This window comes from Eupeodes corollae, chromosome 3, assembly GCF_945859685.1.
Source record: "Eupeodes corollae chromosome 3, idEupCoro1.1, whole genome shotgun sequence".
Lineage (NCBI taxonomy): Eukaryota > Metazoa > Arthropoda > Insecta > Diptera > Syrphidae > Eupeodes > Eupeodes corollae.
Window position 1 is genome coordinate 117940301 of NC_079149.1, and position 22616 is coordinate 117962916.

Here is a 22616-nt window from a genome sequence, read left to right on the forward strand (position 1 = left end):
ATATTGAAACTAGCATTTGCATTTTCCTGTAAGTAATTCTGCCGTATAGATGGCATTTTAGAGATTGATCATCAATTAATCCTCACTGCATTCAAACTTTAAATATATTTAAATCAGTGCCTGGGAAATATAAAAATAAAAAGAGTAAAAAGAATTTACAGTAGTCACGGTTTTCTTAGATACGAGCCTTTTCTAGAACTCGGAGACGCACTACTAAACAAGCCACTCCGCTTAAGCGAATGTAGTAAACAGGAACCAGCAGCCCCTGTTTACTTTATAGACATACAGCAAACGACACAATAAAAAAAAAACATATCATTAAGAAAAGGTTGGTTTATTTTGATTCTCCATTTAAAAAAATAAAATGCATTAGAGAATAAATAAATAAAGTTGATTTTCGCCATTCTATTTTCTGACTAATTTATAATAAATTGTTTCTGTTTTATTATGCACTCAACCCGTACATTTATTGAATTTTAGACTTTCGGGGAAAAAAATGCAAGTAATAAGTTCTTCTTGTATTTTGAATTGTTTTTGTTGTAAATGAAACATCAGCAAAAGCTTCTTTTTTTTTCTTAATTTTAAATTATTTATAAGTTTTGTGTGTGCATTTGTTGCTAAACCAATAAATTTTAATATAAACAAATACGTATACTATATTTTAAAAAAGACGTTAGCGTATGTATATTATATACAATTAAATAGCAATGATTTGTTTATCTTGGCAAAAAAAAAAATTATTTGGATTTCTTTGATTCTTTTTTCTTGCTATCTTTAAGTTCTTTCTTTTCGTTCTCCTTCTTTTCTTCTGGATGATCTTCATATCTATAAAACAAACATAAACATAAATTGTAAATGATGTTTTAAATGTTTTGAATGTTTAAAAAATACTTACGCAAACAAAGGCTTGATTTCTCCTCGAATTAGAGCCACCAATAATGGAGTACCCATGCAAGCTGGAACGAGGTATAACAAAGCTGGTTGTGCGTGTTTGAATACGTGCATGACGAAAATAGTTGCCATAAGTCCCATGAAATACGCAGCCAAAGTCGAATAGAAATAAATGCGACTCTTCCTCTTTAGACTGTGATCGAAACGCAACAACAAAGCAATGAAAATTCCAGGAATGACGATGTCTCCAAGACCGAGCATAGCGAAGTTTGAGGCACTCAGGCCGTTTGTGATGAGATCTTGGGGGAATACTAGTTTGATGGGAGCTTCGAAGCTCTTGGCCACAGTAACCATGACGTTGGTTCCGAATACCCAGAATATATCGTACAAGAACAGTCCACTCAGGAGAATGCATCCGGTGACGATGTTGTTCAAATGCAGCAGTTCCACACCGTTGACGGCGAAGGCAAGACCAAAGAGATTATTGGCAATCCAATGTTTCTGCAGAAGGTACCAAACTCCAATAACGGAGGATATCAGCAGGCAGACAATATCGTGGGTGGAAAACTTATAATTGACGATGTCTTCCTTCTTTTTGCCCTCACCTTTGGTGAAGAGGATGTGGAATGGAATTTTTGGAATTGACGTTGGTATCAGCGAGCCAACAATGGGACTCAGAAGATGGGCCAGAGCAACGACTCCAAGGAAGAAGAAGTACCCGGTTATGAGCAGGTTGATACGGCCCTTTGAGAAAATCTTGAAGAACAAATAAAGCCCGAACAGTGTGCACGAGGCAATGATGGGGAAGAACATGGCATCGCGATTTGTCATAGTATCAGCTTTTTCTCCTGATTCCTGAAAGCACACAAAATTGAAATCGCTCTTAACTATTGTACACATCGATTTACAAATTTCAACCGAGACGAATCGTTTTTATGGCTAAACAAATATTGTATACGTGGTGTTTTAATAATACCGCGAATAAAAATTATATACATCAAATGACATGATTTATTTTCGAAAGATATTTAGGTAGGTGTAAAGAGACTCCATAGAATGTAGAGAATAAAATTTCAGAGATGATGTTGGAATATAGAATAATGGAAAACGTCACCAAAGGGGGAATTACAAGATTTGATAACATACCTTCTTCATTTTCTGGTGTTTTACAGATCTTATGGAACCGAAGACAATTGGTAATATGGCCATGATAACGAGGCTTCCGTATGCAACGGCCATACCTTCAGGAGTCGATGGAGTTTTGGCATTTGTGATAGTTTCGGTAACATTTTCTACCGTTTCGACAACCGCCTCAGTTACACTCTCGATTATTTCCTCCACTTGTTCTGACATAATGACAAGATTTTTTATGCTGATTTGTTTCGACAAACTTTTGAACTTATTTTTAATGTAAAAAAATATTAATTAGTATTTAGTGCAGTTTCTGAGTGGACATCAACAGAAATTGACACGCACTCAAAATCGCTACGGGTACGATAAGAAGGAGCGAAAACGAAAAGTCGTATTTTGTTAAGTCAAAAAGTGCCTATATAAAAATTTTTGTTTAGAGTTGTCAGGTTGGTGTACCTGTTATTTCAGACGTGTCAAAATTTGATGGAAATGAACGTATTCAGATGAATTTTGTTTACAATCTAAAATCGATAACATTTCGGTTGTAAGGAATTTAAAATAAAAACAGAATTTTCCTAGATTTGTGGTTTGCCGACCAGACAGTTGAATTCCATATTGTTTCATTTTTGTATTCTGTTAAAAAGTGTAGTTCCGTTAGTAGTGATTTTGGCTTATTTGGATTTTAGAATTGTTAGATTGAGTAATATATATAATAGTAGAACCCGTGGCATGATAGTCAGTGCGTTGAACTGTCATGCCAGAGATGTTGTGTTCGATCCCTGCCTATGCCATCTAAAGTATTTTTTTCACGGGTACTGCCTCTTGCGAGGAATTGACAAATTCTCCAAGAGTAATTTTTGTCATGAAAAGTGCTTCCTGAAATAATCCGTTCTGCTTCAGCTTAAAACTGTAGGTCCCCTCCATTCCTGAAAACAGTACTCGCAGACAAGAATGGTTGAGAGTTGTAAGTCACTAGGCACCAGTTATCAACGGACTGTTTACCACCAAATTTTATTTTTTGGATTGAGTAATATATAGCGGTTGTTAATCACTCAAATTTTTTGACCAAAAAAGATTATTTTTGTTAAATATACATTTTTCTATTTTCCTAATGGAAATAAATATTTCCATTAATTTGTGTTTCAATTGTATACAATTCCAATGACAGATTTCTGTCCAATAAAATGTTTCGGTAGATCTGAATTTGGATTTTTTATCAATAAATTTTGTAAACGAACTTTCAGAAATGTTCTTATGAAAGGAAACTGTGTATTTTGATTAAAAATGTAAATTTTAAATTAATCGATTGTTAATTATAAAAATCCCTATTTTTTGTGAAAAAATTTAATTATCTAATTATTTTTCGCTGGGTATTCATTTTTGAAATAGTTGATTTACCTATGTCAAAAATTAATCAAATTGTTCTGAAGATTTGCATTTCAATTTTATACAAATTAAATCACAGATATCTGTCAAAAATTTCAATCAGGGATATTTTTTCAATGGTAGAATAAATATTTTTGAACATATCGCTAAAACTAAACTGTAAAAATGTCCAACTTCTGGTGTCAATGATAAAGTTATAATTGCCTAAGTACTTTCTTTCATATTTATGAATATTCAATAAGAGCGAAATAAATTCATAAGATAATACACCAAAAGAAACAAATATCAATTCTTTTTGACATAAATAAAATCGTAATTTTTTCAATTTCTCGATAAAGTCTTGAGCGAGAAAGACTGAAACCAACATTATTTAAAATCTTAAAGTTGTCGATTTATCTTTGTTCCTAAAAAAATCAGTTTATTCATATTGTTTAAAATATGACTATAGGTTTGAACTATAGTTTAAACTATATCGGTTCCAAGGTTCTACCTTACAAACATACCCAACAGCAATCAGTGCTGCCAAAACGAAAATTTCTGTCAACTGTCATTTGTCCGCCCTGTCTTCTTCTTCTTCTACTGTCTTCCTAGAAAAAAAATTTTGCTCAAGATTAAAAGAAAAGAAAAATTTGTTATGCTAAAACTTTAAATTAAAGCCAGTGAATTAAAATTAACAACCAAATCCACAATGGGATTCAAGAAAGACCTAAGAATTCTTGTGAAACCCTATTATTGGGTCAATATCCTATTAAGTTTCTCCTATTTGATCGGAAAACGAATGCCATTCGTTTGTAATTATCTCTTCAAGCACAAGGAGGAAACTTGTGAGCTCGATGGTCGTGAGGTTGAAATTCTATTCTTTCTGGTAATTGTCGTAATGATTCGCTCACGAAAGACAGGAAGTGTGACAATGATCAATTACTTGACTTCGTCGTTTATCTACACTAAAGTGGCTAATTTGATCTTGTGGGCGTACGGTGATTTTCGCTACGGCATCGTTTTTCTTCTCATATTTGTTATTGTTGGCTTGGTGTGTCCGGAGCCGACTTACAAAGGACCCGAACACGTAACCTACTTCCGCAGTGCACAGACTTTCGAAGAGGAACTCAATAAGGACAAACGCATCGTATGGATTGTTTGCTTCTACACAGTTTGGAATCCATCGTGTGTTAATTTTGCCCCAGTTTTTTCTGAACTATCAGCCGAATATCATTTGGACAATTTACGCTTTGGTAAGATCGATGTCGGCCGGTTTCCAGATGCTGCCGCCAAGTTCCACATCTCTGACAGTAGCTTTTCACGACAACTGCCATCGGTGATTCTATTTAAAAACGGAAAGGAAGTCGATCGTCGTCCGACTGTCGATTCAAAAGGAAAACTCCAGAAATTCTTCTTTTCCAAAGATAACATTCGTGCTGCTCTGGGCATGAATGATTTGTACAAGAACTGTGTTGAGAATCCCATTAAACAGTCGAAGGTTGTAGAAAAGAAAACGAATTAATTTAAAAAAACTAGTATCCTTATCCTCGTCGAATAGAGTCAAAACAGTAGTTTGTGCGTAGCTTTAAGTTCCTTTCATCATCTAGTTTAATTTAGTTTTTTCTTGACGCCTTGTATTTTAGGTACAAATCATAATTTCTATGATTTGCCAATGTGTGTATATTTTCAATGCTATTCTCACAAGTTACAGCACAGAGTTTGTGTTATTTTAACAGTGTGCATTTAGTAATATAATTTTATTGCTTGGTCGAGAGCGAACAACCAAAATTGTATTGTTTATTTATTTTTTAAAATAGAATTAATTAATGTTAATTAATAAAACCTTACAAAAAAATGTGTTTTCTTAATTTTGTTGGAGTATGTTGTGGATGGAAAAATTGCTTTGACATTTAAATAGAAGCTCTAATCAGGGGCTGTATTTATAAATAGCTTGTACGACTTGTCAGCTATACACTCTCATTGAAGGCTGTAAAACGTAGGTATATAATATAGTGTTGACAATAAGAAATCAGCCGAGATGAGGAATTTAGTTTGATTTACAACTCGTATTGAATTTCTCAGACCCCTCCAGACTTTTCAAACATTGCAGACAGTTTTTTTTTTTTTCAATTAAGAAATCAAAGACAAAATTATACAATAAGAAGCTGAAGAGCGTTTATGGTTTTAATTAAAAAATTAATTAGGTGGGTGTTTTTTTTTTAACATGGAAGCTGTTGTTGGTTAATCAAATTTCCGGTTTACAAATTTCCTTACATAGGTTAAATTAATAAAAATGTATTTGTATTTAAGTTTAATAAATTCATACGTATTTAGTTGCTTTTTCTGGCGAGTTTTTGTACAGTTCTTGAATGGATCACAGTTAAATCCAAATTTTTCCCTCATTGATTTATTTTAAATTAGATAGAAAGTGAAATAAATACATTAAGTTAAATTTTTGTGAATTAAATTAAAAAAATGTAATTTAACTTCACCTTAAAGTTTTAAATTTTAATATTATATTCTAAATCTACGACGCGTTTCAGAGATGCTTCTGTATCATTGGGCGGAATACTATCTAATCTAAACTACAACTTAGAGACAAGTTATCTACATCATGTATTCAGCTTAAAGGTTTTAGTCTAAGAGCCAAAAGTCAATCACTTAATTCATAAGATAACAAAGACAAACAAATTAACAAAGATCTTCTCTTCAATATCGTTAAAAAAATACCCTATACGGCTAACTTGCTAAAGCTGTTTTGAAAGCTAACAATTAATATAGAGATTCTGCATACTGTCTCCGCCAGGACTTAGAATACCAATCTTAACGTCAAGTCTCTCGCCCAAGAATAGTTAAGGGGGTCATCCCATGTGACGGCCTGTATTTTAAGGAATTTTTTTACGACCAGTAAATAGATACATCTTTATTAAGTTTATTATCATTTATTAGCATAGATCGAAAGCATAAATATAAAATTTGAATTAAAAATATTGTAAAGTACACGAGTTACAAGCAACTCCACCAAGAAAAAATTGGCTCGCACTTTCTCCACGATTCCGTAAACGGCGTTTTAATCTGTGAGCCTAAATGCATGGAATGAACTATCATCAATTGAATATACCAAAAATTGGACTTTTGGGAGACATTTGAAAAAAGTTTGCTATTTTACATATGCTATAAAAACAATCGAAATTTTTGGAATTTTTGCTTGTCGATAGTTCAACTGAATTTAACCCATCACATTTCAAGTCATTTGGCCAAGTCGTTTTTGAGATACGATGGAGGAAAGTATGAAAAACAGTTTTGAGAAAAAACTCGTTTTAAGTTCCAAGTCCTGTTAGCTATTTTCATAGCAACCAATCGGGGATGCATGATCCATAGAGTATTCCTTCCTCTTCTTCATCAAACTCTTTCAAAGCTCTTGAATCAATTCTGGATTGTTTAACGGCATCACTTACGCGCCGCTCAGAACGTGAGATTCGCTTTTCATTACGTATAGGGCATCCCATAACAGACATTACTTTCAAAACCTTCATTAAAGATAATACCTGATAAGAAGCTAGCAGTTTAAACTATCTGTATGCCGATATATGTATGTAAGATACTTTACGCGATATTTTTCTATCGGCCTGCTGTATCTTTAAAACGACTTCGAATTTTCAAAAATCCCTTTACTACCGTATTCTAGACATATTAAACTAGCAATTTATGAAAAAATCGATTTTTTGAACCCATCATATGAGATGGTATGACTCTTTTATATTTGTATGAGTTATTTTTAATAGTTTGGTATTATAGAACTTTGAGTCCCGATTAAACGATATTGTTTCAGCTCAAGTAATTTTTATTTCATAAACTGGATGGTTACAACCCAAATATGTGATATTTTTTTCGAAATTCGTTAAACTTTCCGACTACTATCGAATAATTATAGGAGGTTGTTTAAGGTTTTTCAATCTCTTGGAGTGATCGCCTTGAACGAGATATTTCATGTATTTTATTTTGTACTCTTACAAACAAAATATCACTTTTTTTAGATGATGAGAGCCCTAAACTAATATTCAGCCCTATCATGAATTCCATCGTAATCGGATATTTCTACGAATCCCGAAAAACTGTATCATGAAATCCGTTCGTAGTGGAAAATCTCATACAATTTTGCATTACGAATTTTTCGGGATTCGTAAAATTTTCCGCCGATTCAATTTTTGGGTTCCATTGTGTGGAATGCATATATTTCCTACATTACACTCATGCATTTAACGAGAAAATGAACACTGAATCACGGTCAAGTGACGTACTGAAGTCGGAAAAGCCTCTCGATATTTATTTTCCCGTAAAGCCCGTACTTTGAGGCCAAAATTGTAACTATTTCGGAATTCATCCATGTAATTTTACCACGATACTAAAATATATCGTCATCTAACGTGTCGAGTGGATTAAATTTAATTAGTACTTATCCCTTATCACGTCGCAAACGTTAACGACTTCCCAAAAATCTATTTAGAAGAAAACTCTTTATTAGCGTCTTCCCTCTTTAAAATTAGTCGTATTTTCAGTTTGCCATCCTGTAAAATCAAATTGATCCACTTAAATCCTTTTATTTGAAGTGCAAAAGATAAATAATAACCAAGTGAATACATCAATAAACTACTTGTTCTTTTTTTGATGGCCATTAAAAGCAAAAAAATTTGTAAGAAAAAGAGCAACAAGATTTCTTGAAGATTTTAATTTTATTATCTTTAGCGCGTATTTTGTCATTTGTGTATTATATTTAAAACTTTTACATAAATCCTTTTCATTTGCCCATTTCATTATTCATTTGCAAGTTTAGCAAGAAGTCGAAAGACACATTTACCGCCCCCTATGGATAACCTGAAAATAAATAAAATATGTTTTAGAGAAATCTTCATTGCAAAGGAATAAATAAAGAAATAGAGTAAATTATTATCAGATAAGTTTTGTTTAGAATATGAAGCTATCAGCAATTTTGTTTATGAAGACCGTCATGATTTTTTCATCATAATAAATACAATTTATACTTCTGAGACTTCGCTTGATTCTCGGGAAAATGCGAGTTTTCAGAAACATAAATCAATCAAATATGTACAATAATAATGTATTCTTAAACTCACCTAAAAATAAGACAATTGTAGAAACATTCTGAGCAAGAATAGGCTGAAAGACAAAGAGAAGATCAATGTTTACTTTCGCAAATTATATATAAACAATGTTAGTTCTTACCTTTTGAGATATAAAAAACTTCCTTTCTCTGGCTGCAATTCTAGAAAACAATAAGAACAACAAAATACGAACAATTTAAAAAAAAGTTTTTCTTTTTATTAATTCAAAAAGTTGTTAGGTTTTTTAAAATTTCTTAAAGCTCTTCTTGGCGCCTTGTCCCTTTGAGCATTTAAGCACGTTGAAGCGGACAGTCTTTGACAATGGTCGGCATTCACCAATGGTAACAATATCTCCGGCTTCAACATCCCTGAAAACGAGAAAATTCAAACCGTTATTTATTTATCGATACACACAAAAAACTAATGTATTATAAAATAACTTAAAAATTCAGATATTTAGGTTTAGTAAATTGATAGTTATCAGCAATTGTGTTTCTGAAGACCGTCATGATTTTTTCATCATAATGAGAGTTTGCTAACTAAAAGAGTTATACAAATAAGAAGTTTTACCTGAAAGCTGGTGAACAGTGAACACTCATGTTCCTATGACGCTTCTCAAAACGACTGTATTTTCGTACAAAGTGGAGGTAATCCCTACGAATAACGATGGTCCTTTGCATTTTGCACTTACGGACAACTCCGGTCAGGATACGTCCACGGATCCTTACGTTGCCGGTGAATGGGCATTTCTTGTCAATGTAGGTTCCATCGATAGCCTAAGTAAATAATTGCACAACAACACAAAATATATCATTTTTAAAATGTACGAGAAGACAAACTTCATGAATCAATTCTCAAGTTCTTCATCATGCAATGAATTTGGGGCGAAAAAACGAGAAAGTAGTTTTTCTTTTTTGTTGAGCGATAAGTTTAATGCTTACTTACCTCACGTGGTGTCTTGAAACCCAAGCCAACTTCTCGGCAGCGGCGAAGAGACTTCTTCTTGGCCAAGCCAGGCTTGTTCTTACGGTTTAGGTTGATACCAAATTGTTTTTGGAAGGCTTTCTCGTTCTGTTTAGTGTTTTTTTGGGTTTGAGTTTTTCGTGTGTAGGATGTGTTGTTTCGTGTTTTTTATGGTGGCACACACACAAGAGAACGTGGGGTAAGGGAATGGAGGACAAAACCATGCAAAGAAACAAAGAAAAACCATTATAATGGTGTCCGTGTAGTTTTTACCTCGGCTGGAGTCTTAAATCCAAGGCCAATATTCCTATGAAAACGTAGTTTACGTCTGCTCATCACAGACTTCCTGCGTACAACAGGAATTGTGAATTGCTTCCTAAACGAACGTTCAGTTTGCTGAACATTTAAAAAAATATATTGAAAAATTAATGTGGTAGCATTCTTTGAATATAACCTTAAATTATTTATTTGATTTTCTTTTCATATTCACTTCGATTCTGATTCAACACGCGTGCAAGGAAATACATGTTTAAATTTAATAGATTTCGACAATAAATCAAAGTAATTTTTACACAAATTTTGAACTAATCTGAAGGAAATTTATTTTACTATTGCATTTAACCACATTTTAACTCAAAAACTAAAATTATTTCAATTTATTTGTAAAATAAAGTTCACAAAATCGCGGCTTACCTGATCGGCCATATTGATGGAAAGGAAAAGAGCGAAACATGCGAAGGAAGTTGAAACAGCGATGGAGGGAAATTTTTTACAGTGGGATATTTATTATAATTTGAGCTGAAGTTAGTAGCAGTTTTTTGGCTGTGTTCAGACATTTATTTTGTGCATGCTCACTGCTCAGCAAGTATTTGCTTAAGAGAACGTATATAATTTTTATTTAACAAAATGTGGAAATTTAAATTGAAATTGGTTTTTTTGACTACCAACCTATAATGCAGAAGTCAAGATTATAGTGACGGCAAAACACGTGCATCTTTATTATAAAATCTTCGTCTGCTACAATGTTGCAAACTTAACAAAAGCTAAACATTTCTAGTTTATTGTTAAATTTTGCACTATATGACATTGTGTACGTTATACACATTTTTTTTAAAGAATTATTTAATTTTATTATATTTATTTTCAAAACTATTTACGACACCAACGAAATACACATCAAAAGAGAGGTATTTTACTGTTCCAACTACAACTGCAAACTTGCTTCAGATATATTAATGAAAAACTTAAGTTACAAATTTTTTAAACCGCCTACCACAAATTATGTTTCGATTGCTATAATTTCGCAGTCAAACCGTGAAAAAGGATGCGGTTTTCAATGTAAACATACCTTTTTATTGATGCATAAGTTTCAAAAATTAATGTTTTTCGAAAAAATCGTGGCTTTTTTTCTGCCCTTAGTTCTAGTGGAATTCCTAATTGTCAAGTTGCTGCGTTTTTTATATGTTTATATAAATATTTTCTTTAAACATAAAATAAGAATGTGAAGTGTTTCATATACCTAACTTCCGGTTAAGCAATTTAAAATTTCCCACTTAGCATTTATAACCTTATCAATGTCGGTAATGATGTACGTTTGCAGTTTTAACCATTACTGTAGCTAAACAGATGTTTTTGACATTTCATATCATCAGTCAAGTATTTTTTTATTACAAAATAATTTTTAAAATTACTGCACTTACTCGGTTAGCTAATCATTGCAATTTCATATTAAATACTCAAAAAGTCAATAGATAAAATAATTCACTATGGTTGTTCATGCGGAAGCAAAACCAATTGAAACTGATGACCAGAACAGCGTGGACCCAGAATCAGCTCCCGGCAAGGGGCCAAAACAATGGGGTTACGACTTGTATCCCGAGCGGCGAGGTGAAACCTACAAACCTAAGTGGTCCAAAATTCTTATGGGCATGGAAGGCACCGAGAATATGGACAAAATCAAATGTGAACGTAATGTCTATTGGTGTATCAAAAATAGTCCTTTGGTCAAATTGATGATGGGCGCTTTGAAATCGTCCGGTTGCCCAATTGACATTCGCCGGCATATTTCATGTGAAGTGTGTGATCCTTCAGTTACAGGCGGCTACGATCCGGTTATGAATCAAATTGTTGTGTGTCAGAATATGGCCAGAAAAGAGGGTATGGTTCAGGGAGTACTTACACACGAAATGATTCATATGTTCGATTACTGCAATAACGATTTGGATTTCAAAAATATCGATCATCTAGCCTGCACAGAGGTGCGAGCGGCCAATTTGGCTCATTGTTCGTTCTTGAGTGCAATGTTCCAAGGTGATGCTTCGCCGTTTAACATAAAGGAAGCACACAAGGTTGGTTGTTTTTCTCTCTTTGACACAGTTTTTTTTTATTGAGAATATATTTTACTTGGTAGAAATGTGTTAGAACCAAAGCGTTATATTCGGTATTGGCTGTGCGAAATACAACTACCGAAGAGGCTACCGCAGCTGTTGACCGTGTCTTCCCTAAATGCTATGCTGATTTAGAACCAATTGGCCGAAGAATACGAAGGAACTCGACAGATCAGCACAAAGCATACATGGAAGGTCCAATGTATGGATATGATGTTTAGTAATTTGAAGGGTGCATCGATTTGTGATGATATTTGAGCAGAATAAATTTAAGTTTTATTTAAATATGTGTTTAATTTTGTTTAGATTAGAAAAATAGATTTCAGGCTTTTTGAAAGAACTTTTTGGTAGTGTTTTACAGAGATTGCATCTTTGAATTGCCGTTGAAAAGTTTACCATTGTCGAGCTTGACTATCTCAGTTAGTTAGTTTAGTAGCGGCATTTATTTTCCTTACAGGAAGTTAAGTATTTTGTCTCCATAAAATAAAACAGAATTAAGCAGAGTTAATTATCATGAAGTGAGTTTTTACGTGAAATGTAGATCACAAATAAAACACATTTTACCATTAACATTAAAAACTGAAAAAAAACTAGTGTGGTCATACAACAAGCTGTCAACTGTGCCAATGCAAAATGGGAATGTGTCCTTTTTCACCGAATAGTTTTGTCAGTGTCTTTTTTCATTATGAAAACAAAACTTTGATTTCGAAATCTGCAGCAATTTTACTTTGAAAATAGAATCACCAACGAATCAGAATCAAATTTCTATAAACTGGTAAAATATTCTGCAATCGTAATTTCTGAGAAAACTATATTCAAATCTGAGCCTCATTTGAATTAGATATATACATAAGTTATTTTCTGCATACGAAAATATTTCATATTAATATCAAAACTATTCTTAGATCAGATTTGAGACTAAAAAAAACACTTCTCATATAATGCTTTACCTTTTGTATAGATCAATCGATTGAGTTACATTAAATCTTTATCTTCATGATCCTAACCATTCGATGTTCGGCGCTTGGGATATCCTTTTCTTTTTAACTCGGTTTAAACTACACAATCTCATTGTGAACATAAAGAAGGAAGATTATTTTATTTACAAACGGAATTTTTTCTCATTTTTATTTCCTTTACATACAATCGATATGTATTATAAGATAAAAAACTACATATCTAGAATTTAATACGCATTTAAAATGTCAAATACATAATAATTTTATTTATTACATAAAAAAATAGAAGATCATAAAATCTGTGGAGCCTTGTGCTACATATGCTACATACCAAATAAAGCTCGACACAATCAATAAAATAACATAAAAATAATAAAACTATAATTAATACTTGCCACACAAGTCTTTTTTTTCACTTTGAACAAAAAAGAAAAACAAAACAACACACATTCACCACCATTCTCCCCTCGATTGTTTTTTTGTTGTTTCTTCTCTATCATAAGGAGTAAAGAAAAAACTCCCATCAGATTCATTGTTGCTTGACTTGAATTGAGGAACTTATTTCATTCGGGCTCAAACCGATATCCTGAAGCATGGTTATAAGTTTTCGATTTTGTCGCAATATAACTACCACCTCTTTCTGTTGCTCTTGAATAAACTAAAAAACCAAAACTTTTTTTTATTGATATCAGGATATGCAAGTGTATTCCATATTAAACTTACTTTCATGAAATTTTTCTGTTCGTTTTTGGAGAGCTTGTTTATTTCATCATTATCCTTGTCTTCTTTTTGTTGGATTTTCAAATTACATCGAATATCATTGAGATTACCGCGTACCGATTGTAGTTGCCGGTCACAATCTCGAACGTCTTTTTCGAGAATTTGTGACTTTAGATAGACGGTCTGGGCTAGTTTATACCAATCGGCAAGACATTCGGCCATATGAGCTACAGATGGTTTGACATCATCCAATAGGAGCGACTTAATTCGTTTGCCATTTCTGTCAACCTTTGAATGAAGTATTTGTGAAAAGTAATTCATTTATGTATTCCAAAAAGTTGCATATAGGAAGATATTCTCTTGATGAGTCTTTTAAGTCCGTTAGTTAGTTTTACCTCAAACCGACTTTATTATTTAAATAAAAAAAGAAAAGATATACATACTTTTATTTTTTCGAGAGCATGAAACTGTTCATCGTTATAAGTGAGAGTTCTAGTTGCTCTATCTCGAAGTAAATGTTGCCATGAATCCCTCAAACGATCAATTAGATATTTGGCTTTTGCACTAGAACGCGCTTTACATGCACATATTTTTCCATGCATAGCTGAACGCCATTCCTCACTAAGAAAAGAAAAAAAAATTAATATTGCAGCCTTGTTTGTCTTTTTTTACTCAAATAGAACGAACTCCCTTCAGTTGTGCTGGGGCTTATTTCATTTATGAACCTACTTCTGTTATTTTCCGGTCGGTAATAAGTTAAAACACAATTCAACATTGCAACGACAGAAAAAGGCTGAGATTGGTAAAGTATTCCACATTCGTGTGGTTCTCATTTAGACCGTAGTCGGAGTCAAGCTTAAGCTAATTATTATTCCTAAATTCAGAGACTATTTCTCTAGAGCAGAGTTCGTTTTAATAACCGTAAAACAAGTGAGGTTTTAAAAAAGCTTCTTTTTAAATATTTTTCAAAATGCTTACATTAATTACTGGGGGACTAGTCCAGAGATGGGAGTAATACTTAGGACGTATATGTTTTATATCTTCACCAAAACAACTAATCGAATTATAAATTATAGAGAAGAGATGGTTTATGTGTATAGGGAAGAGAGTCAGAGACCTATTGCTATAAAAGCGGTACTGCAGATCATTAAGAAGCTTTTGTAAGATATTTTATAACTTAATAATTAATCAGCGTTTTTATAACTTTGGAAAAAAGAACGTTTGTAAAATCGATCGATTAAAGGAAGGGGAAAAGGATTCGCCCTTCTTAGCTGAACAAATGCTGTAATTTTTGCCAATGCATACATTTGATTCAACGAGTATGGGGATTGCAAGCCTTTCTAGCTTGCTTGAACTTTTTCCGGTTCCTGAGTTGTGTTTGGCTTATAACAACGGAAACTTATTTTTTAATCCCAATAAACTATGTATTTGCAACTCGAATTAAACTTTTCGTGATAAAATTTCTTATAAAAAGAATTAATTTTGTAATCATTTCAGCACTGGACTCAACACCTCTATAGAGGAACCATAGTGACTAGTTAAAGATCCTAAAATAATTATTGGCAGTAGGTTTTTTTCATATTGAGTTGTATTTTTGACTGGTGAATTTTGATATGACAAATTACCTGATGGTGAGGTGTGCCTTAAGGAGATAAAACACTTAGTGTTCTTATCAAAGTCTGTAGTAAGGAACAAGTCAAAAGTGTTTTGTGCTCGAATATTAACAAAAGTGGGATTTAATTCTTTAAGAACTGCGTTCCCATATTTAAAGCCTTACCTTAGGGTATCATCTTCGACAAAGTGTTTATGTAGCTGTGCAATAACATCGGCTGCTCGATCAAAGTTGCCTTTGATTTCTTCCAAAATTTTTGGATCATCTTCAGGTTTTGCCTACAAATTTAAATTTATTATTTTTTTTGGTAAGAAATAAAACTAATAAATTAATTTACAGCTTTATTTGCATAAGAGACAACTTCCGCGTACTCGATCACAGTTGTTAATAATTCTTCAGAACTTTTGGTTTTTCTGGAAAAGTAAGAAAAAAAGTTAAATAAGTGATATTAATGTTGTCGATGGCTCTTAGCTGCCTTACTTTTGTAAAAGTTTCAACGTTGTTGTAAGTGTTTCAATAAACTGTTGCACAGCCTTTTTAATAAGTATGTCTATTGATGTGAGAGTCTCTATTCGGCGTTTGCATTCATGACCAACACTACATGCAGCCTGAAAGATAAAATAATAACAAATATAATGTAGGATCTATAGTGTAGGTCTTTAATAGACTTTTGGGGCTTTTTCCCATCTTTGAAAATAGCATTGCATATTCTGTTCTCAATATACCAAACTTGAGCATACAAGAAATAGTGAACAAAATATCATGGCTTATAAAATACGTTAATGGGATAAGCTCTATAAATTGCTCACCTTTGCCAAACTGGCATCGTTTTCTACCGAAACATTACTTGGAAATACTGGAAATTTTGGAAGTTCCAATTGTGTTGGTAGTTGAACATTATTATCTTCATTGCTATATAAGAAAATTGGATTTTCTCGTTCAGTCGGTGGAAATGCACTGGCTAAAAAACACACACACACGGAAGATTTTAAAAACCAAGTTATCAAGAAAATTATACAATTTGAAACGTACCACATAAATTTCCAAGTCTTGATTCCAAATGCTCATTGCAATATAAAAGAATTTGCTTTTCACATGGTACTTCAGTCTGAATGAATATGTGATCTTTGAATTCTTCAATTTGATCCTCGGGTTCGAGGAAAACTTCAATGCTGTCTGTGCGATTGATGAAGAAGACATGGAAAACTTTCTTCCTCAAAACCAATGTGACCTGTTGGAAGAATGTATCGAATGACCAAGTTTTCGTGCGATCTTCCTCGAGCAGACCAGCAAGCAGAGGAGTGACAAGGGTTTTTAAGCCGGCAGTTAAGTGGCAGTGTTGAGGTAAAGTTGTAGACCACTCAATTTGACCGTTTTCAGATAATTGAGTTCCCGAAATAACCCCTGATGCCTTTCTGGTGGTAATTTGGTGCATGGTTTCACGGTTTTTTCTACCACCGAAAGGACGGAATGGTAAATTTCCAGTTGCTACGTGATAGAGTGTAACTCCAATCGACCAAAGGTCAACATTTGCGGTGAACGATCGGTTCACAGACCTACGAAGAACTGCTCGCTCATACAAATCGGGATGCAGGTACTCTTCTGTGCCATACAACGAGGCAAAGGGTTGATTCTCCTCCAATTCTCTGGCAGCACCAAAATCCGTCAGCTTGTATATGGTCTGGCCATCTTCAGACATGAATTTCATGATATTTCCTGGCTTCAAGTCACGATGAACCAAATTATTATCACGCAAGTGCTTCATTCCAGCACACAGATGCTCCAAAACAAGAAGGAACTCCTTCTCTGGCAGACCATAAGCATTCTCAGGATCATCTAAGATATTAAATAAGCTTCCACCCGTGCAGAGTTCCATGACGATGACTTTGCCTCGTCCCTCTTGGTCATCTTCAATTGCCAACAATTTCACAATATTTTCATGATTGACCTTTTTCAGAACTTCAAATTCACGCATTTGAACTTCCTGTGGTCGCATGTGGCTGTAGGGATTGAATGTTTTAACGGCTACCGATTCTCCAGTGTTCTTGTTAACACCCTACACATAAAAAAGACCATTGATAAGAGAAAACCACACAAAAAAAACAAACTCATATTGTTTATGATTATGACTAATAGGAAATCGGACAAAAACACAAAGACCCTGAGGAGCATTTTAAGCACTGTGCTTTTTTTTACTTGCCTGGAAAACAGATCCAGTTGCTCCCTTTCCAAGCACACTTGTTGTACACCAAACATAATTGAGTGATCCCCTTAGAAATGACATACTTCTCAAAGATTTCAAAATATTAAAATGCTAAACAGTTCACAATTTATTAGTTTTTCTTTGTCAATGTATAAAAACTGCTTTCACTTTTATTACAATAAATTAATTCAGTATTTCATTTAATGCTTAATGTTAATATTCAAATTATTTTAACAGTATAATAAACTATAATAACGATAAGTTATAGAAGTTTCTCAAGTTGCATATTGAAGTTTACATTTTTAGATTTTTTCTATTGATAAAAATAAAGGGAACCCCCATGCAAATTTTCTAAACTGCAGCGTTGTTTTATCTAAATTTCAACATTTTATTTGACATTTGACATCAAGTGAAGTCGAGAAATAATCAGCTGTCACATGCAGTTTTGCAATTGTACAGTTTGGCTGTAAAATATTATGCACTGCCTTACCGATAGAAAAGATACTAAGGCAGAGTACGGACGAAAAAAATGACTACCCTCACTTTTTTTTATAAATTGGTATTAGTAGCTCGAATTTTATTATATTTTATTGCAAAACTTCAATAGCAAAATCTTTCGCCAAACACACCTAAAATCTGTTATCATAGTATAACTATAATATGTTAATAATTTACTCGAAATTTTATTTGAAATTTCCTTTATAAACCATCACAAAAATAGTTATATTTTTTTCATTAAAATTCTTACATTTAATTTTTATAATCTAATCTTTTCATTTCCGATTAAAATTGCTTTGATCTACAAAAATAACTAATAATAATAAAAACACTAATTGTACAATTTGTAAAAGATTTGTTGGTGTATTTTTCTTGACAGTTCATAAAAGATTTAGAATAGTATGCAATCAAAAATTGACGTTTCTGTCAATTTAGATCTTTAGAGCGTTAAACTAATCTAGTAGTATTTTTGTGTTTTTATTTTTGTTTAAGCTGTAAGTTGGAATTTTCTTGAAATTGAAAAAAACTTCGTTTTGCATAAGATGAAATATATTTAAATTCAACATTTTAAGCAGTGTTTCTTGTAGTTTTTATGGTAAGAAAAACTGTTGTTGGATTTTTCTGAAAAAATACTAGATATCAAATACGTCGTATGTCAAAATTTTCAATTGGAAAAATTCGAAAATTTAAATGTCATTTGAGATAATATCGTGTGATGTTCTCAACATTTGGTATTTTTAAAATAGTTATAGAAAAAGCATAGAACATGCTCAAAATGTGTTATTATCCAAATCTGACCCGATTATAGGTTTGTATTTCTGTAATCACATAAAATAAAACAGCTGTTTTTAGTTATAATATATTTAATCCATGAAAATTGTTAACGTTAAATAACTGTTATATTTCAAGAAAATATTTATTTATCTGACGATCCGAATTTAGAAGACGTATGTGAAAGACTGCTCGAACTACTACATATATCTTCATAAAAAGTGCTTTCAAATCGCTTTCTCTGTTCTTCAGTACAAAATGGGGGAACTTGCTGACCCTCAGGGTTGCATTTGAATAAATATTCAGCTAAAAAATCCACAGGGTCATCTGGTTGCAGCTCAGCTACTTTTAAAATGCCCTCAGTTAATGTGGGCAAAACGTATTTGTCTAAATATTGCCGTAGAGGTAGTGTTTTGATGCTATGTAATTCATCTTCATGCAATCGGATATCTTCGTAGTTTTTGGTCTTAAAAACAACAACAAAAAAGTCTTGAAAGAACTTAAGCTATCAAAGAAAATACCAACCCATTCTAAAAGTTTTTGTTCCCGTTCTGTGGTGAGACTTTTCAGCAATTCTTCCTTTTTACGAGAATGTTCTTCTTTTTCCTTTATTCGTGTTTCTAATTTTTTTCTGTTTAAAACCTCAATTTCAGCACTTGACAATGGATACGTGAAAGGAAGACCAATTTCATTTTTAATAATTTGAATAGTATCAACAACTTGAGTATCCGGATCCAAATTTATACTTATAGGGATCAAATCATTGTCATAGAAAATATTTTCTAAGCATTGAGATCCTTCATTTCTATTACGATACGCATCCAATCGAGGAAGCATTTGATGTCTAAGACATCGACGAATTATAGCATCGGTTTCTGTTAAATCCATAGCGTGTTTGCAAAGAATTTCATCTGGAGCATCAAATAGAATAACATGAGTTGGTCGTAATGATGATGGGCCAAGGGCTATTGCTTTGTCTTGGTAAGTGTTATCAGTAGATTGAATGTTTTCAACTCTTCTCCAAACAGTGTTGAAGAAAATTGTATTTGCCTGATCATAGGTAAAAGGAAAGTTGTCGATAACATAACCCTGGTTAATGTTGTATTGTTTTGTTGAGATAAGTCCAATTAAACAGCTGGAAGAAATTGAACCAAAAATTAAAAAAATATGAATTACAAAACTTTCATTGGTCTGTTCCTTTACTTTGAGCTTCTATGATTTTTTGCACTTCTTAGTATAAGGTCATGTCTAGAAACTGCTACATAAAATCATACAAAATTCAGAGTAATTGAAATAGACGGAATACAATTTGCAGATTAACAACCGTGACAAAGTTTCAAAATCTTGATCTTCAAATTCTATATGTGATGCAATGTAGACTTTAAGATCAAACAGTTCTTTTGAGAAGTCTTTGTTTTTTAATTTAAGAGCTTCTATTAAGTCTAGATCTTCATTGTCCTTTTTGGAGGAAATATTGTCAGAATTTGATGTATTCTCAAGACTTTCTAGAACAATAGTGTTGTCACTAATTTTTTGTTCCTATTTTAAATATAGTTTATATCATCAAATTTTCAAAGTGAGGATGTAAAACTCACCAAAAATTTAATGTAAATATTTATAATGTCACATGTATCAATACAGGGAATTTGATAGTATTCCGAAAGAATTTTCGCATGCTCAGTTTTTCCCACTAACGGTGGACCATCTATAACAATTTTTAATGGGTGCAAATTCCTGTCAACACGAAACTCTTCTGCTACTTTACACCAAAATTCTTCAGTTATTTCATGATATTGAAAGTCTTTCAAATATGTTACGCCAAATTTTAAATTCAAAGACAATAAGTCCACAACAGTTTGCTGTAAAGATTTATTTAACTTGATGAAGAGTATTGCGGGATTGATTTTTGTAAAAATTTACCGGAAATAGTTCCTTTTCGAACATTAGGAGCTCTACAACGTGTAGAAACCTTATTTTACTGCAATCATCATTGAATGCTCGGCAAATGTTGTATGTGAAGTTTTTTAAAGTCATCAAAGTTGGTTGAACAGCAAATATGTAACGTATTTTCGATTCGGGGAAATTGTCAAAAATATTTCCCATTATGCTGTAAAAACATATCGTGATTGATAATTTCTCAATACTTCCATCAAAAATCTTCCACTTACCGAACAAAGTCCTTAATGTATATCAATGGTATAAATTGGTACCCAGTATTGACTATTGGAACTTCTTTGTTGTAGAATGCAAATTTGAAAATATACTGTAAAGTACTGTTTTCTGCTCCATAAGTAACCCCAGGACAGACAATTAATGTTTTCAGAAAAGGTTTGCATTTTTTCTGCAGCCAGATAACATCACGTTCTAAAAGTTTGTGCTTGCAATAATTCTTATGTGCCCTACGACGTCTATAGTCTTCTTCCAAGAGAATATCATTCGAATCTTCTTCTTCTTCTTCATTATTAGTCACATAAACAGGTGTTGTTAAAGCCCATGTCATTGGAGAGGAAAGAAGTACTAAATACTTGCGTGACATTTGACCTGACATTTTATCTTCTTCTTTATACAATTGTTCAATACCTTGCATAACACGACGCATATCAGAACAAACTTTTTCAAAATTACTTGAATTTGCATTGAAAACTATTATATCACAACTTAAAATTTTCTGAATATAGTTGTGATATGAACAATTCAATATTTCCACTGGATGGTTTTCATGCATGACTTTGGCAAAATTTTCTTGTTGATATAAACATCCTGATATTTCATATTTCAAACATTGTGCTTCGATATTTATATCTATCAGATGTTTTTTTATTTCATTGGTTTCGAAATAATCGATATGATGCAAAAATATAAGTTTGCTTTTGTTATCTTCAGGGGTTTTAACTGTTTGGTCGAGAGACATTTTTATTTTTATTGATTAAAACTGTGTTTCTAAAATGTTTATGTGAAATTTTATACAAAAAAAAGTATTAAAAAGTGTAAGCTATCTACATAAGTTTGTATTTTACTCATGGAAAGGTATATGAGTCTAGTTATTTATAATTTTGGTACAGAATATAATAACACATAAGCTAGATTAGTGATGTGAAGAATCGAAAGCGTGTGCATCACTTAGAACAACTGACAGTTTTGCCCATAGTATTGGCAAAAACCTAGATTTGTCTAATCCTTATCCATCTTTCACGGTTTTTTCGTAAAAGACTAAGCTTTAAGGTCTTAAAAGTTCATATTGGGTCCTTGAAATGCATAAAAATGGTTTTTATCGAAATATCATCTTCAAAGATGAAGCCCTTTTTAGTTCCGTAAACTATACTGTTAAAAGTATAGAATTGAAGCTTTTGTTGCTCTGAAAATCCAAAAATGTTCATTTATGTAGTCGAATTTTGTTTTCAAAAACAGTGTGCTGCGCTACGTGCAACACAAACAAGGAAACAATCGGACTTGTTTTAAGACAAATTTCTTCACTATGTTATTTTTCGAAGAAGTGATCACAATTGACCATGACCATGATTGTTTAACAGCTTTAATTGGGTGATATCATTGATCTTAATAATGAAATTAAAATCCATTAAAATAAGTATTTAAAACAAAAGAGCTGATCATAGAACCCGAATGGAGTGTTGTTTCTGGACATGTGTGGTTATTATAGAAATAAATAACGGAGCAAATAATTTGTGTCCATTTTATCACATGAAGTGAAGACCTAACTAAATTCAAAACTAATTGCAAAATTGACATAAGTGATAAAATAAAAGAGAACAAGAAATAAAAAGAAAAGCTACGAGTAGAAAAAAAACCTAGCATTTTTCACTTTTTCCATAAAGTTATTCAGCAATAAATTAACAGAACTTTTATTCAGTGCATTTAACACAATTCATACAAGCTCTTCATAAATAACGATAACAAACGAATTAATACGTCAATAAAATAAAATTAGACAATTTTAATGGATGAACATAGCTTATAATCTATCTTAATAATCTT

At 32.5% G+C, this 22616-nt stretch overlaps 6 protein-coding genes across 7 annotated transcripts; 2 read left to right on the forward strand and 4 right to left on the reverse strand.

Annotated features, from left to right (window-relative positions):
- Positions 1 to 317: 317 nt before the first annotated feature.
- LOC129951303 (minor histocompatibility antigen H13) lies at positions 318 to 2417 on the reverse strand. Its single transcript, XM_056063394.1, has 3 exons — positions 2038 to 2417; positions 896 to 1746; positions 318 to 825 (listed from the first exon to the last, which is right to left on the reverse strand). Exons 1-3 carry the CDS (start codon positions 2242 to 2244, stop codon positions 738 to 740), a joined length of 1146 nt encoding a protein of 381 aa, XP_055919369.1. The 5' UTR covers positions 2245 to 2417; the 3' UTR covers positions 318 to 737.
- Positions 2418 to 3974: 1557 nt separating this feature from the next.
- On the forward strand, positions 3975 to 5161 carry LOC129950228 (thioredoxin-related transmembrane protein 2 homolog). Its single transcript, XM_056062093.1, has one exon. It carries the CDS (start codon positions 4097 to 4099, stop codon positions 4907 to 4909), a length of 813 nt encoding a protein of 270 aa, XP_055918068.1. The 5' UTR covers positions 3975 to 4096; the 3' UTR covers positions 4910 to 5161.
- A 3544-nt stretch (positions 5162 to 8705) lies between these two features.
- LOC129950229 (40S ribosomal protein S11) lies at positions 8706 to 10193 on the reverse strand. Of its 2 annotated transcripts, none has more exons than XM_056062094.1 (4): positions 10167 to 10193; positions 9456 to 9581; positions 9081 to 9286; positions 8706 to 8878 (listed from the first exon to the last, which is right to left on the reverse strand). In XM_056062094.1, exons 1-4 carry the CDS (start codon positions 10176 to 10178, stop codon positions 8755 to 8757), a joined length of 468 nt encoding a protein of 155 aa, XP_055918069.1. In that variant the 5' UTR covers positions 10179 to 10193; the 3' UTR covers positions 8706 to 8754. The 2 variants fall into 2 exon arrangements, with proteins under 2 accessions (XP_055918069.1, XP_055918070.1); XM_056062095.1 differs by lacking the exon at positions 9456 to 9581 and adding an exon at positions 9747 to 9869.
- A 906-nt stretch (positions 10194 to 11099) lies between these two features.
- Positions 11100 to 12145, forward strand: LOC129950002 (mitochondrial inner membrane protease ATP23 homolog). Its single transcript, XM_056061760.1, has 2 exons — positions 11100 to 11821; positions 11884 to 12145. The coding sequence occupies exons 1-2, from the start codon at positions 11240 to 11242 to the stop codon at positions 12079 to 12081; spliced, it is 780 nt and encodes a 259-aa protein (XP_055917735.1). The 5' UTR covers positions 11100 to 11239; the 3' UTR covers positions 12082 to 12145.
- Positions 12146 to 13065: 920 nt separating this feature from the next.
- On the reverse strand, positions 13066 to 17729 carry LOC129951378 (serine/threonine-protein kinase TBK1). The gene is made up of 9 exons (XM_056063500.1): positions 17352 to 17729; positions 16184 to 17207; positions 15961 to 16112; positions 15632 to 15759; positions 15489 to 15564; positions 15317 to 15429; positions 13983 to 14160; positions 13543 to 13827; positions 13066 to 13477 (listed from the first exon to the last, which is right to left on the reverse strand). The coding sequence occupies exons 1-9, from the start codon at positions 17433 to 17435 to the stop codon at positions 13349 to 13351; spliced, it is 2169 nt and encodes a 722-aa protein (XP_055919475.1). The 5' UTR covers positions 17436 to 17729; the 3' UTR covers positions 13066 to 13348.
- Positions 17730 to 18704: 975 nt separating this feature from the next.
- On the reverse strand, positions 18705 to 21580 carry LOC129951385 (adenylate kinase 7-like). Its single transcript, XM_056063506.1, has 6 exons — positions 20792 to 21580; positions 20544 to 20730; positions 20219 to 20482; positions 19948 to 20162; positions 19149 to 19758; positions 18705 to 19089 (listed from the first exon to the last, which is right to left on the reverse strand). Exons 1-6 carry the CDS (start codon positions 21532 to 21534, stop codon positions 18769 to 18771), a joined length of 2340 nt encoding a protein of 779 aa, XP_055919481.1. The 5' UTR covers positions 21535 to 21580; the 3' UTR covers positions 18705 to 18768.
- Between the last annotated feature and the right edge of the window lie 1036 nt (positions 21581 to 22616).